Here is a 14,358-nt window from a genome sequence, read left to right on the forward strand (position 1 = left end):
ACGGGAATAGCGAGGGAAGTGCCAGATCTAGTGTTACAATTATGGAATGAGGATAATAAATGGAATTTTGAAGAGATGTATTTGGGTAGATTTTCCTTCTGAGTTCGATATATCAACGTAAGTACATGGAATTTCCGCCGCCTCTCGGGCTTCAGCCAGGAAAGGAATGTGTAGCTAGGGGTTATGTGAGCATCGTAACTCAAGTTAAAAACAAATCGAAGACCAGAATTCAATGCTCGTTGAAGTTTCATAGTTTGCTCACGGGTTGCATCTTTGAGGACAATGTCGCAGTAGTCAAGTATTGGTAGTATCAAAGTTTGGAGTAGTTTTATCTTTACGTCTTGTGGCAATATGTTCTTATGTCGTTTTAGAGGGTGTAACGTCGCGTACATCTTTCTACATGAATTTCTTACATGTGCAGACCAGTCAAGAGTTTCAGTTAGGGTCATACCTAGGTTCTTCACTTCCTTACTGAACTGGATTACGGTGGATTTAATGTCACCGGAGGAATAGCATAATTTTTATACATGATGTTTAATAATTTCTGAGAACCGATAATAATTGTTTGAGTTTTCTGGGGGTTGAGGAGGAGAGAGTTTTCACTGGCGTACACACTGAGTTGTTGAAGGTCAGAGTTAATATCTCTTATTGCATTCGATATATCATTTATATTAACGTGGCAGTAAATCTGGAGGTCGTCGGCAAAGTGGTGATATCTATTGTACTTTATTTTAGAGGAGATATCATTTATACAGAGGACAAACAAAATGGGGCCAAGAACAGAACCTTGGGGGGTTCCTGCCTTCCGGAGTCGCCACTGAGAAGCAGTATCTTGTACTGTAACACGTTGCATACTATCTGTGAGATATGCGGTGAAAACTCTTAAAGCAATATTACCGAAGAACGATTTGAGCTTCATCAGCAATGTCTGGATGTTTATCGTGTCAAAAGCACTGCTGAAGTCAAGCAGTGTGAGTATTGTCACTTGTCTTTTGTCCATTGCTTGTCTGATGTCCTCAGTCACTTTGAGTAAGGCAGTGGCTGTGCTATGACCCTTCTTGAAGCCAGATTGCAGGGGGTCAAGAAGAGAGTGAGCCTGAAGGTATTCCAATATTTGAGTGTTAGCTCTGCGTAGACCTTAGATATTCGTAATCTTACCGGCAGATGGAATCCGCAGATGGAATATGACGAAGTATGATCACTTCGTTGATTGAAACGTATTCAAAAAGGATTAGACGAAACGTCTGATAAATTATTTTCTTCTGAATGTGAGGCCCTTGCCAATCAGCTTCTATTCCCAAGAAACATCTAGTCAATGGTTTTCGTCGGAGCATTTTTCGACAGAGCAATTACTGTACATATGTAAATATACAAGAATTTCTCGTTTAAAAGTACAAGATTTCTAATCAAAAAAGAGCACATGAATGATCTGTTTAACGTAAACAGTTTGAAAACGATTTGGAGGCAATGTTTAAGACGACGTACTGAAATCTTCATCAGATCAGGATATAACGTCGCTGAAGAAGCAATACCGCGTATCTGACTCTGTTCTTCCCATCCGTTATTTTCCTTAATACTGGTCACGCCTTCCGTTCGCTTATGGATATGCAGTCCATCACGAGCAAATATTTTCCTATGCTAACGTTCGCAAGGACAGGGACCTAAGATATATCACGCCCTACGGGTGCGTGAATACTACATTCGAATATATATTGCGACGGTATGATATGATAGGGTTCATTTTCACTTTCTCAGCGACTGTACAGTTTCTTTCTTCCTTTCATTCTTTCTTTTTCTTTCTTTCTTTCTTTCTTTCTTTCTTTCTTTCTTATTCCGTTTACCGCTCAGGGTTGGTTTTTCCCCGGACTCAGCGAGGGACCCCACCTCTACCACAGGGGTCTTGTGGGGGACGTTAAGAACGGAAAAGATACGTGAAGAAGAGGGAAGGAAGCAGCTGTGGCCTTAAGTACCATTTCGGCATTTGCCTGGAGAACAAATGGGAAACCACGAAAACCGCTTCGAGGTTGACTGAGGTAGGAATCTATTCACTCTACTCGGTTGCCCTCCCGAGGCTGATTGGACCCCGTTCTAGCCCTCGTACAACTTTTCAAATTTCGTGGCAGAGCTGGAAATCGACTCCGACCCTCCGGAGTGGCAGCTAATCACACTAACTAGTGCGCCATAGAGGCGGCTTATATATAGGAGTGTAAAATAGCAGATATAAAGATTATCTGGGGGAAAAAAGTGAAATCAGAATGTGTTTCTACGTTTCAGGATAAAAAGGAATAGGCATGTACACTCATATAAGTGTAAATGAAGTGATAAAATTTCCCACATGTATCCGAATGAATTAACCTTCGTAAATCTCGGTCACTTTTGGAGTATCCGTAAGACTGAGGAAGGGAATTTCTACATTCATATTTGGCTTCATTGAAAGTTAGATCAAGTGAGTATTTCACGAATAAGAGTCCATATTGTGACTCATATTCATTATCATGACGGGAATTTTTACCGTAACCGAAAGCACAATTTTGGAATCACAGGGCATAGTTTCAACAAGACTATTATTTATAAAGTGACGAGTCAATTCAACAATTATTTATTTAACATTACGCCAATGGAGCTCAGATAGCTAAACCAAGATTGTCCATCCTTTCTATATCTGGTTCAGAAGCACTCACATATTACTCCACAGATATAAAGAATGCCATGAATGCAAATTCGGCGACGATGCATCATGTTGTTTGTTTTAATTCACTACAGCTACAGTTGAGAAGATTTCTTACTCTATATATCGTCCCTGTTCTGCCAAAACAGTGAATGTTACAATGCCTTTCCTATCCATTATTTCCCTTAAGACTGGTCACGCCTTCGCGCCACATATGCATATGCATTCCATCAGAACAATTTTCGTTGAGTTCATTTTCCTATGCGGGTGCGTAAAGGAAAATGAATCTTAAATACATCACACTCTAGGAGTGGGTAAATGCCATGCAAATATACGTTCCTTCAGTATGGTACAGTAAAGTTCATTTTCCTTTACACACGTACATAGGAAACTGAACTCAACGAAAATTGTTCTGATGGACTGCATATCAATATATGGCTTGAAGGCGTGACCAGTCTTAAGGGAAATAATGCATAGGAAGAGCATTGTAACATTCGCCGTTTTGGCAAAACGGGGACGCAGCAACAAGCAAATGTGCCCGCGCTTTGCTACGGTATTCTACATTGTATACAGATATCGAAGTAAATATTTTACGTGCAGTAAATAAGATTGTTTTAAAATATATTGCATTTCTCTTAGCGTTATCCGAGAAATAGCATGCGGAGTTCCCAATACATTGTTTCCAATGTAAAGTATGGGTTGCGGAGTTGTGATGATAACGGCAGGCTCACTTACCTACTGTCATTCACAATTGAGTTGGGAAGTTTACATTATAATTTCAGGTCCCATTACCTATTGCGCAGTCACAATCGATTTGGAGAGTTTTCGTTACCATGGCAGGCCCCCTTTCCTACTTCCAGACAGATTACAGTTGATGAGTTTTTATTATAATGGCAGGCAACTTCCCTACCACCAGTCAAAATTGAGTTGTGCAGTTATCATTATAATGACAGACCTTTTTTCCTTCTGCGAGCCAGCTTACTGCCAGTCACACAGAGTTGGTGATTTTTCTTTAAAATAACAGGCCACGGTGCCTAATGCTAGTCAAATTTTATATGGGTACATTTCTTTGTAATGGCGGGTATCCTGGTCCACAGCCGAACACATTCGGTTAGGGGAGTTTTGAACAAAACTGCATGCTCCCCTTCCTTCTGTAAGTCAAATCGTGAAGTGAATTATTCATTACAATGATAGGCCCTCCTTACTAATGCCAGTAACACAGGAGTTGGAGAAGGACCCCATTCCTACTGCCAGTCAATTCGATGTGGGGAGTGTTGATCACAATGGCAGACACACCCTTTCTCGTTCGCTACAAATCGACATCAATGAACATATATAGATCGACATGCGAAAGTATATGCATGTTTACAATATTGCAGACCTTCATTTACAGATTAACGGCTCCTAAACGGTACGTCATGTCGACAAAATGTTGTAGCATAAGACGCAGTATTTAGCGACCATTATGGCTGGTCCTATGATATTTTCTCGTATCTCATCTATTCATGGGACAGATTGAGTTAGAAACGTTGAATAGGATGAAATTTGTGTAAGATTACCTTACATTGCATTACTTTTCGCATAATTATGTGACGTAGCATTTGGCTCACGTATGGGTATGTGGTGGGCCAATGTTCGTGTAAAGTCTGCCATGGTCGACGTGCTGATGTAGCCGGTGGCTACGGATTAGGAACAAGCAATACTCGAGGTGATCGACTGGTCCAGATGTGCCAGGAGGAGGGCCTTATTATAGCAAACACGTATTTCCATCTACCTCCAGGTCGCCTCTATACGTGGACCTGTAATGCTGAAAGAATTATCAGGAACCAGATTGATCACATCACAATTAACAAGCGGTTCAAAAATTCCATCAACTGTGTGAAAACATACCCTGGTGCTGATATCAACTCAGACCATAGCCTACTGTTTGCTTCCATGAATCTCGGGCTGAATAAATGCCATTTAAAGGGGAGTTTTAGTCGGATTGAGATTCAGAAGCTTCAAGATCAAGCACTGAAGGATGAAGTTCAGTCAGTTCTACGTGTTAAACTTGCGATAGTTAAAAACAGCGTTAATATAAATGATGTTGAAGGCACTTGGAATCACATCAAATGTGCAATTATCGACGTAAGTCAAATAAAATTAATGAATGCTGGAAGAAGGAAAAGCCGTGGATGACAGAAGAAATCCTGAAGCTGAGGGGCCAGAGAAGGTCTTTTAAAAACAAAGATCCTGTAAAGTACAACATTTGTAGAATTTAATACGACAAAGAATAAGAAATGCAAAAGAACAACAACTCTCTGAGGAATGCAACGAAATAGAATTAATGAATTCAAAACATGATTTTTTCAACATGTGCAAGAAAGTGAAACAAGTAACTGCTGCATATAACAGGAATGGTAGTGGAGTCCTCCTTAATAAGAATGGTGACATATTAGCGAGCACAGAAGAGAAACTGAAGGAATGGATGGAATATGTACAAAATCTCTTCTTTGATCGCAGAAATGTGGATCATGGTGTTTGTGCAGACGACGGTGTGGATATCACACGTGCAGAAGTAGAATATGCCATAAGAACAGCGAAGAATTGGAAGGCTCCAGGCCCTGATGAGATGTATGCTGAGATACTGAAACTCTTTGAGAAAGAAAAATACCTTTCATTATTAGTTGACCTATTCAATAGTATTCACCACAGTGGATCCATTCCTCGAGACTGGCTCAAATCGACTTTCGCAATATTGCCTAAGAGAGCCAATGCAATATTCTGCAATTAATATAGAAGAATTAGTTTGATGAGCCACGTTCGGAAAGTATTCCTAAAAGTCCTGCATGCGAGAATTTATCATAAATGTGAGGAGAATATCGGAACATCGCAGTTTGGCTTCAGACATGGTTTGGGTACTAGATAGGCATTATTCAGTCTGCAGAGATTAGTCCAACGGTGCCGAGATGTCAATGTCGATATTTTTGCTTCTTTCATCGATTACGAAAAGGCCTTCGATACAGTCCGCCATGATGAACTTATGGACATTCTTCGAGAATTAGGACTTGATGGACGGGACATTCGTATTATTGGTAATCTCTACTGGAACCAGTGTGCTGGCATAAGACTTGATGGTCGTGCCTCGGAAGAAGTCTCAATTATGAAAGGAGTTCGCCAAGGCTGTATTCTTCCCCCCATGCTTTTCAACATCTATTCAGAAAAGATTTTTCGAGATGCTCTTTACGGAAAGACTCAAGGAATTGTGGTTAATGGTTTCATTATAAATAACATCAGGTACGCCAATGAAACTATGCTACTTGCAACCAATCTCCAGGATCTACAGGAACGACTTAATGCTGTCACTGAAGCCAGCAGCACAATGGGCTTGAAGCTTAATGAAAAGAAGACCAAATGGATGGTTATAACTAGGAAAGAATGTTGCATTCGAGGTAATCTCACAACAGCGAAGGAACAGATCGCGAGAGTGGCAACATTTCAATACCTGGCATGTCACATCAATGATATCTGGGACCTTACTCACGAGTTCAGAGACTTAGAAAACATTTGACAAGCCGTGACCTTTCCATTTCACTACGGCTTTGAGGCATGGACACTAACTGAGACCATGTGCAAGAGATTGCAAGCATTTGAAATGTAGACGTACCGAAGGATGCTGAAGATACCTTGGACAGCTAAAATGACCGATATAGACGGTTTGCACCGTATGAACAAAGAGCCAGAACTTCTCACTACCATCACGAGGTGGAAGCTAAAATTCTTTGGTCATATGATGCGGAACTCTAAATACCATTTTCTTCAAGTAATACTCCAAGGGAAAATTAATGGAAAACGTGGTCCGGGGAGAAGTAAGACATCATGGCTCGGCAACTTGAGCCAGTGGTATGGGGTGACAAAGCTTACTCTGTTCAGAACAGCTATGAACCAACAACAGATCATGTTAATGATCGCCAACGTTCTGCGAGGACATGGCACATGAAGAAGAAGAATATTCTTGTAGAGTTTGACGATTCTGTATTTCCTATAAGAGATTGAAAGTATGAATTATGCATGTAACAATTTAGTGAAAATCGAGAAATAGATACGAATCTAACGAATAAGGGATACAGATACGACAAAAAGTCACAAAACCAAAGGTTGTAGATCACTCCAAATTTAACGGGGATTGTCCCATCCATTATGTGATAAGACTTCACGTTTATCCCACGAAATACCCCGAAACGAAGACCTGCACCATCATTAAAATTGCCCCCATATTTAGATATTCTTCGGGGATAAAAGTGAAAAATTTAAGGATCTTGGAAAGTTTACGTCCGTTACAGGCTAAAACGTATAATTTTGCCAAATTTCAAATTTATTGCTCGTCTGGCAGATTACGCCGTACTCTGGACTTGGGGAGGGGGGGTTAAAATTAGCACTTTCAGGAAACTACACCCAAAGTGTGCAGATGGTCATTATTACCCATCATACGAGCAGCTGTACGAAAATTTCACCAAAATAGTCAATGTACAGTACACACAGTCGTTACGATTTCATTTACATGCATAGATAAAGAATCTCCTCCACGTGCAACACATTTTGGTCTATGTCCGCTGGACTTAACGTGCAAAACTGACCGTTCATGATATCTCACTTATTAATCCTCCTGTCGAAAATGCACATGAGAAAAAGGTTATAGAAATGGATTTCCATTAAGTATTGTAGTTTTCCATTAATTTCGAATGTGCATGTGATGGAGTGCAAAATCATGGTTTCGGTTTCGGATAAACCCCCAGTAAATTTAGGTATTCAGAAATAATACTGGCCCTAAAGCCTACTCAAGGACAGGTGGATTCTAAATATCAAGTTTGGTAGAAATATATTCAGTAGTTTTCAAGTTATAAGAACTAATACAATCAAACAGACAAACAGACAAACAGACACCAAAGCTAAGAAATATTCAGATGGTCTTTATTACACCTGAAACGGATAACTGTACGGAAATTACTCCAAAATAGTCAATGTACAGACACACAGTCGTTACGATTATTTTTATATAGATGACAGATAAGCATGGGCACGTTTGTAAGAGCAAACCTTCATTTCGAGATTTACTGCTCCTAAACGGTAGATCATACCAACAAATGGTTTGCACCCTCATACGTCCCTTTTATCGCTGTACATATTTGGTCTGAAAACATTTTCTCGTATCTCCCATATTTACGGGTTCGATTGAGTTACGTTATCTGAATAGGGAGAAATTCGGGAACATTTTTAACATTTTACATTATATTTTACATTCTTACGTATAAGAAAGAATCATGGAATTTGGTTCGCATATAACCATTCGTCGTGTCAATATGCGTGCCAAATTCGATGACTCTACCTTCCCTATAATTGTGTCAAACTAAGTAAATGCGTTTAAAAAGCACAAAATTTTCGATCAATCGAAATCTACAGCCATACCTACCCTAAATGGGGGAGAGAGAGAGAGAGAGACGAAAAATGCCACAGGACCAAAGTTGTAGATCACTCCAAATTGAACGGAGATTGTGAAATCCGTTTTGTGATAGGACTTACCATTTAGCCACGAAATACCTTGAAATGAAGGTCTGAACCGTCATTAAATTGCCTCCATATTCCTGTATTCTTCGGCATAAAAAGTGAAGAATGTAAATATCTTGGAAGTTTTCCGTATGTTACCGGCTAAAACGTATAATTATGCCTCATTTCAATTTTTCACTTTGTGTGGCAGATTGTGAGGCAAGCATGATTTTGGACGAGGGGAGGGGGGTAAAATTTAGGACTTTCAGGAAACTATAGCTAAAAGTATGCAGATTTTCATTATTACCCCTTAAACGGAAAGCTGTACGAACATTTCGCCAAAACAGCCAGTGCACAGACACACGGTCGTTACGATTTGATTCATATAGATAGATAAGGAATCTGCTCCATGTACACTGACTGACAGAGCAAATGCAACACCAAGAAGGAGTGGTTCGAAAGGGATGAAAGTTGGGAAAAAAACAGAGACGGCACGGACGAATAATTGATGTTTATTTCAAACCGATATGCAGGTTACACAATGCGCACGGCATCGACTCAGTAGGATGTAAGACCACCGCGAGCGGTGATGCACGCAGAAATACGTCGAGGTACAGGGTCAATTAGAGTGCGGATGGTGTCCTGAGGGATGGTTCTCCATTCTCTGTCAACCATTTGCCACAGTTGGTCGTCCGTACGAGGCTGGGGCAGAGTTTGCAAACGGCGTCCAATGAGATCCCACACGTGTTCGATTGGTGAGAGATCCGGAGAGTACGCTGGCCACGGAAGCATCTGTACACCTCGTAGAGCCTGTTGGGAGATGCGAGCAGTGTGTGGGCGGGCATTATCCTGCTGAAACAGAACATTGGGCAGCCCCTGAATGTACGGGAGTGCCACCGGCCGCAGCACATGCTGCACGTAGCGGTGGGCATTTAACGTGCCTTGAATACGCACTAGAGGTGACGTGGAATCATACGCAATTGCGCCCCAAACCATGATGCCGCGTTGTCTAGCGGTAGGGCGCTCCACAGTTACTGCCGGATTTGACCTTTCTCCACGCCGACGCCACACTCGTCTGCGGTGACTATCACTGACAGAACAGAAGCGTGACTCATCGGAGAACACGACGTTCCGCCATTCCCTCATCCAAGTCGCTCTAGCCCGGCACCATGCCAGGCGTGCGCGTCTATGCTGTGGAGTCAATGGTAGTTTTCTGAGCGGACGCCGGGAGTGCAGGCCTCCTTCAACCAATCGACGGGAAATTGTTCTGGTCGATATTGGAACAGCCAGGGTGTCTTGCACATGCTGAAGAATGGCGGTTGACGTGGCGTGCGGGGCTGCCACCGCTTGGCGGCGGATGCGCCGATCCTCGCGTGCTGACGTCACTCGGGCTGCGCCTGGACCCCTCGCACGTGCCACATGTCCCTGCGCCAACCATCTTCGCCACAGGCGCTGCACCGTGGACACATCCCTATGGGTATCGGCTGCGATTTGACGAAGCGACCAACCTGCCCTTCTCAGCCCGATCACCATACCCCTCGTAAAGTCGTCTGTCTGCTGGAAATGCCTCCGTTGACGGCGGCCTGGCATTTTTAGCTATACACGTGTCCTGTGGCACAGGACAACACGTTCTACAATGACTGTCGGCTGAGAAATCACGGTACGAAGTGGGCCATTCGCCAACGCCGTGTCCCATTTATCGTTCGCTACGTGCGCAGCACAGCGGCGCATTTCACATCATGAGCATACCTCAGTGACGTCAGTCTACCCTGCAATTGGCATAAAGTTCTGACCACTCCTTCTTGGTGTTGCATTTGCTCTGTCAGTCAGTGTATAACACCCTTTGAGCTATGTCCGCTGGACTTAGCCTGAGAAAGCGACCTTCATGATATCTCCCTAACTAATCCTCCTGTTGAAAAATTTCACATTATAAAAAATTAGAATTTGATTTCCGTCAAGTTTGGTCGATTTTCATTCAAGTTGGTCTTGTACTTTATATGCTGTGGAGAGTAAAATAACCGTTTCGGTTTGCTATAAAACCCCAGCCCATTCCGGGAATTTGAAATGGCATAGATCCTAAAACCTACCCTTGGACAGGTGGATGTTAAATATAAAGTTTGGTTCAAATATCTCTAGTAGTTTTCTTGTCGTAAGAAATACGCTTTACACGCACCCGCTCTTGCGTCAAATCCTGTGGAACGTGTACCGGAAAACGGTCCGTGAATGATATCACCATATTAATCCTGTTATAGAAATTATGCACATGAGAAAAAAGGTTTAGAAATTAATTTTCATTAAGGCAGGTAGATTTCCATTAAGTTTAATTCTGTATATTTTTAGGGAGTGTGAAATCATGGTTTCGGTTTCGTATAAACCCCCGGGCAGTTCAGGGATTAAGAAACAATTCCAACTATAAAACTTACCCAAGGACAGGTGGATTCTAAATATGAAGTTTGGTGAAAATATATCCAGTAGTTTTCAAGTTATAGAAGTACAGACAAACAGACAAACCGACAAACAGAAAAAACAGAGAAACAGACAAAACAGACAAGCAGACACCAATGCTAAAAATTATGCAGATGGTCATTATTACACCTGAAACGGGTAACTGTGCGGAAATTTCGCCAAAATAGTCAATGTACAGACACACGGTCGTTACGATTTTATTTATATAGATAGAAGATGAACCAGATCGTCCATTGTGGGTACATGATTCGTTCAGGTTAACCTAAGATTTACGTGACGAATCAAAGCCATCTGAAAGGTAGTGTGTGTCAAATAATACCCACCACTCATTTGAAACTTGATTTGCTGTTTTCACATTTTTACTGATGATCACTTTTTCTGCTTTAAAATTAAATCTGCTCCACTAAAATTCCATTCATGATCAAGGAATGGGAATGTGATGAACTGTTATTGGTGACAACATAATACACCCCATTTTTCAAAGATATGTGAACATATAATTTAGTTGTTCTATTTATTAAATTGAATGGGGGATAATGCTGTTTCATACATTTTCAACGTAACATTGTGAAGGCTCATACAGTCAACGATGCCCAGACGGCAATGCACGAATTGTTTTAACAACCGAGTTTTCAGCGGCAACATATAACTCGAACAATCCCCGATTTAACACGTTGTTGTAATCCTTTTTGGACAACACTAAGGGACAAAATTTACAAGATAAATTCACACACATAATATTAGCTGAATGATTATACCTGCCAGTAAGTCTACTAAAATATATTTAATGTGTACAGTGGAAATTTTAGAGCAGATTTCAAGAATATATATACCAGAATTGCAGGTAGCAAGGATGGCGGTGGATGATGGCTTATTGGCGGATAGATTTCCCTCGGTTGTTAGGTAATCAGAAAAGATTCATATTGTAATTCTTGTGCTTACCAATCTCATCTGTTAGTGTTCAAAGTATTTATCGACAATTTTAGAAGATATAGTGGTAAAAAGTATCTCGCTACTTATCCTGAGTTGTAGTCGAAATATAAATACATCAGAATGAACAATAGTTAGATTTCCCTCAGATTAGGGAGAATCATTTTGACTTAATGCAACATAATAATTTCCCAGTTCATTGTAGTTTGGACAGCATAATATCGTCGCTGAAGGTGCAATATCGCGTATCTGATGATGTTCTTCGTATCCTTATTTCCCTAAAGGCTGGTAACGCCTTCCAGCCATATATGTACATACAGTCCATCAGAACAAATTTCGTTGTGTTCATTTTTCCTATGCTTATGTGTAAATAATGAACTTCACCTTACCGTTCTTTAGGAATTTGTGTTTGCATGGCGTGATTATGCACTCCTACAGTATAACGTTGGCCTATTTAAGGTTCATTTTCCTTTGCGCATTAGCGCAGGAAGAGGAACGCAATGAACATTGTTATAATGGACTGCGTATCCATATGTTGTTGGGAAGCACGATCAGTATTAAGGAAAATAATGTATAGGAAGAGTATCCGTAGATGTGATGTATTCCTCGCGCAGCGGCGGTATACAAATAATCACTATTGTTCGACATGATGAATCGTGGTATCGTTTAATAAACTATATTAAGATGCTTACCTCTCTTCCGAGGGACAGTCGGTTGCGTAACCGAGATGGCGGTTGTTGTTGAGGTAGTCGAGGGAGCAGGAATTTCTGAAACAAGATTCTCTTATAAGTGATTGCATTATTTATGAATGGGACATTGTTTAAATGTCACATCTCCGTGGTACAACTAAAATTGGAGGATCCATGGACATTATTACGGTGTCTACAATCACGTAAAATACAATCTAAAAACAACAAACTACGAGGCCTTACTTGCATCAAAAACTACATAGTACTTGATTGAAATATGAATTCATGCCCTTATGAATAATTAAGGGACTTCATGAGCTTAACCCTCGAAGTGCTATCGTCTCATTACGAGACGATTCGGATCCCAGCTGAAGTGCTATCGTCTCGCAGTGAGACAATTCGTAAGAATTTAATTTCGCAGCGAGAATATTCCTAAAATTGTTTGTTATACCGATTTTAGGAGTTATATCGATTTTACTGCGAGATGATAGCACTTCAGCTTTGATCCGAATCGTCTCGTAGTGAGACGATAGCACTTCGAGGGTTAATGATTTTTATTATTACTATTATTATTATAATTATTATTACGTATTATTGTTATTTTTTATTATTGATATTATTAGTTTCTTACATGTTGCGATTCTACGTATGATGCCCGTCCTTATGTTAAATCACCCCGCAATATAATGTGCAATTTATAATATACGTAATTAAAATTTGATCTGTCTGTTCCGTTCTTATATTAGGTATCCTGCACGAAATAGTTTTATGAGTATCAGTTAATCATATATGCATATCGTCTCTGTGCAAGCAATACCACGTGTCTGACGATACTCTCCCTATCACGTCTCCTAGCTAAGGTCCACCAGAAAACTTTTGTTGTGTTAATTTTCCTATGCTAGTGCGTAAAGGATAATGCGCCTTAAATTATATTGTATGAGTGCGTAAACAGGAGTGCAATCATGCATTCCTACAATGCGGTATGGTTCGAGCAGCTAAAACCGACTGGGAACGAGTTTGTTCCCTTACCTGTTAAAGCTATTCATCCTTAAATTACGTGTCGTTCACTAGCGCCATCTGAAATTCAGCGTACTAGCTTCATGACTTCAGAGATGTACAATCAGTACGAAATCAGTCGTATCATTTCATAATTTCCGTGTATGAATTATTACTATATATTTTCCACATTTAGGTCACAAGTACACGGTTTCAAACTGGGCCTTTATACTCTTAGGGTTGTTAGTCCATATCCACTTCTACATTTATGCCCTCCCTTTCCTCGAGTTCTTTTGTCAGAATTGTTGGAACTGAGATATAAAAATTCTGTTACTTCTCCACCGTCACAATCACCATTCCTGTCCAATGCGTCGGTATGTACCTCAGCTCAGTTACGTTATTTTTTCATAATGATGTCACGTAACGTAGACGCAAAATGCTCTTGTTTTATTAAAATTCCATTTTCACATTCAGATCAACTCTTACGTAGGCGGTCTCCTAGCAGCTTAACAAGGGCAGAAATCAGTCGGCTGAATCCCGTGAACGTATCATCATTTGATAGTCCAACCATTGTGACTTTTTATATTGAACTACTATAGTACGGATATACCATCCATATTTATCATATTCGATGTTCTTTAATCGCTTCATTGAATCACAAAATTTGCTCTTTGATGATGAGTAAGAAAATTAAGTGCCACAACACACCATATAAGCACTATAAGCACTGAATATGTTAATATATATAATTTCAAGCAAATGTATGGTAGCTGTTTTCCAAAAGAATACTCTATTTCATATATCTTAATATATCGTATTGATCTGCGTGTCAAAAATGTAAGTTATGTAGTACTCCTTCGTCAGCAACGTTACAATTTTGTAGTCTTTTAAACTCATACCTTTTTGGATTTATCCATTCGACCTAGGAATATTTCTCTAGTTACTCTCTTATTTTGTCATTCAAAAATGCTACTCTCATGGTATTTTCAATTTTTTTAAAGTCTTTGCCTCCTATTTCTAGAAATAAACCCACCCAGTAAGTTTCAGTCACTAACTTTTTCGTGGTGAGCTGATATAGAATAAATT

The 14,358-nt window shown here is 40.3% G+C and overlaps 1 protein-coding gene across 1 annotated transcript in view; it reads right to left on the minus strand.

Moving 5' to 3' along the window:
* Positions 1 to 14,358, minus strand: part of LOC136858799 (lachesin-like) — a 686,055-nt gene that overhangs the window by 106,267 nt on the left and 565,430 nt on the right. Inside the window, exon 8 of the mRNA XM_067138618.2 lies at positions 12,280 to 12,354. Within this exon, the coding sequence (XP_066994719.2) occupies positions 12,280 to 12,354 (75 nt within the window). The remainder of the gene's footprint in view (positions 1 to 12,279; positions 12,355 to 14,358) is intronic.

This window comes from Anabrus simplex, chromosome 1, assembly GCF_040414725.1.
Source record: "Anabrus simplex isolate iqAnaSimp1 chromosome 1, ASM4041472v1, whole genome shotgun sequence".
NCBI lineage: Eukaryota > Metazoa > Arthropoda > Insecta > Orthoptera > Tettigoniidae > Anabrus > Anabrus simplex.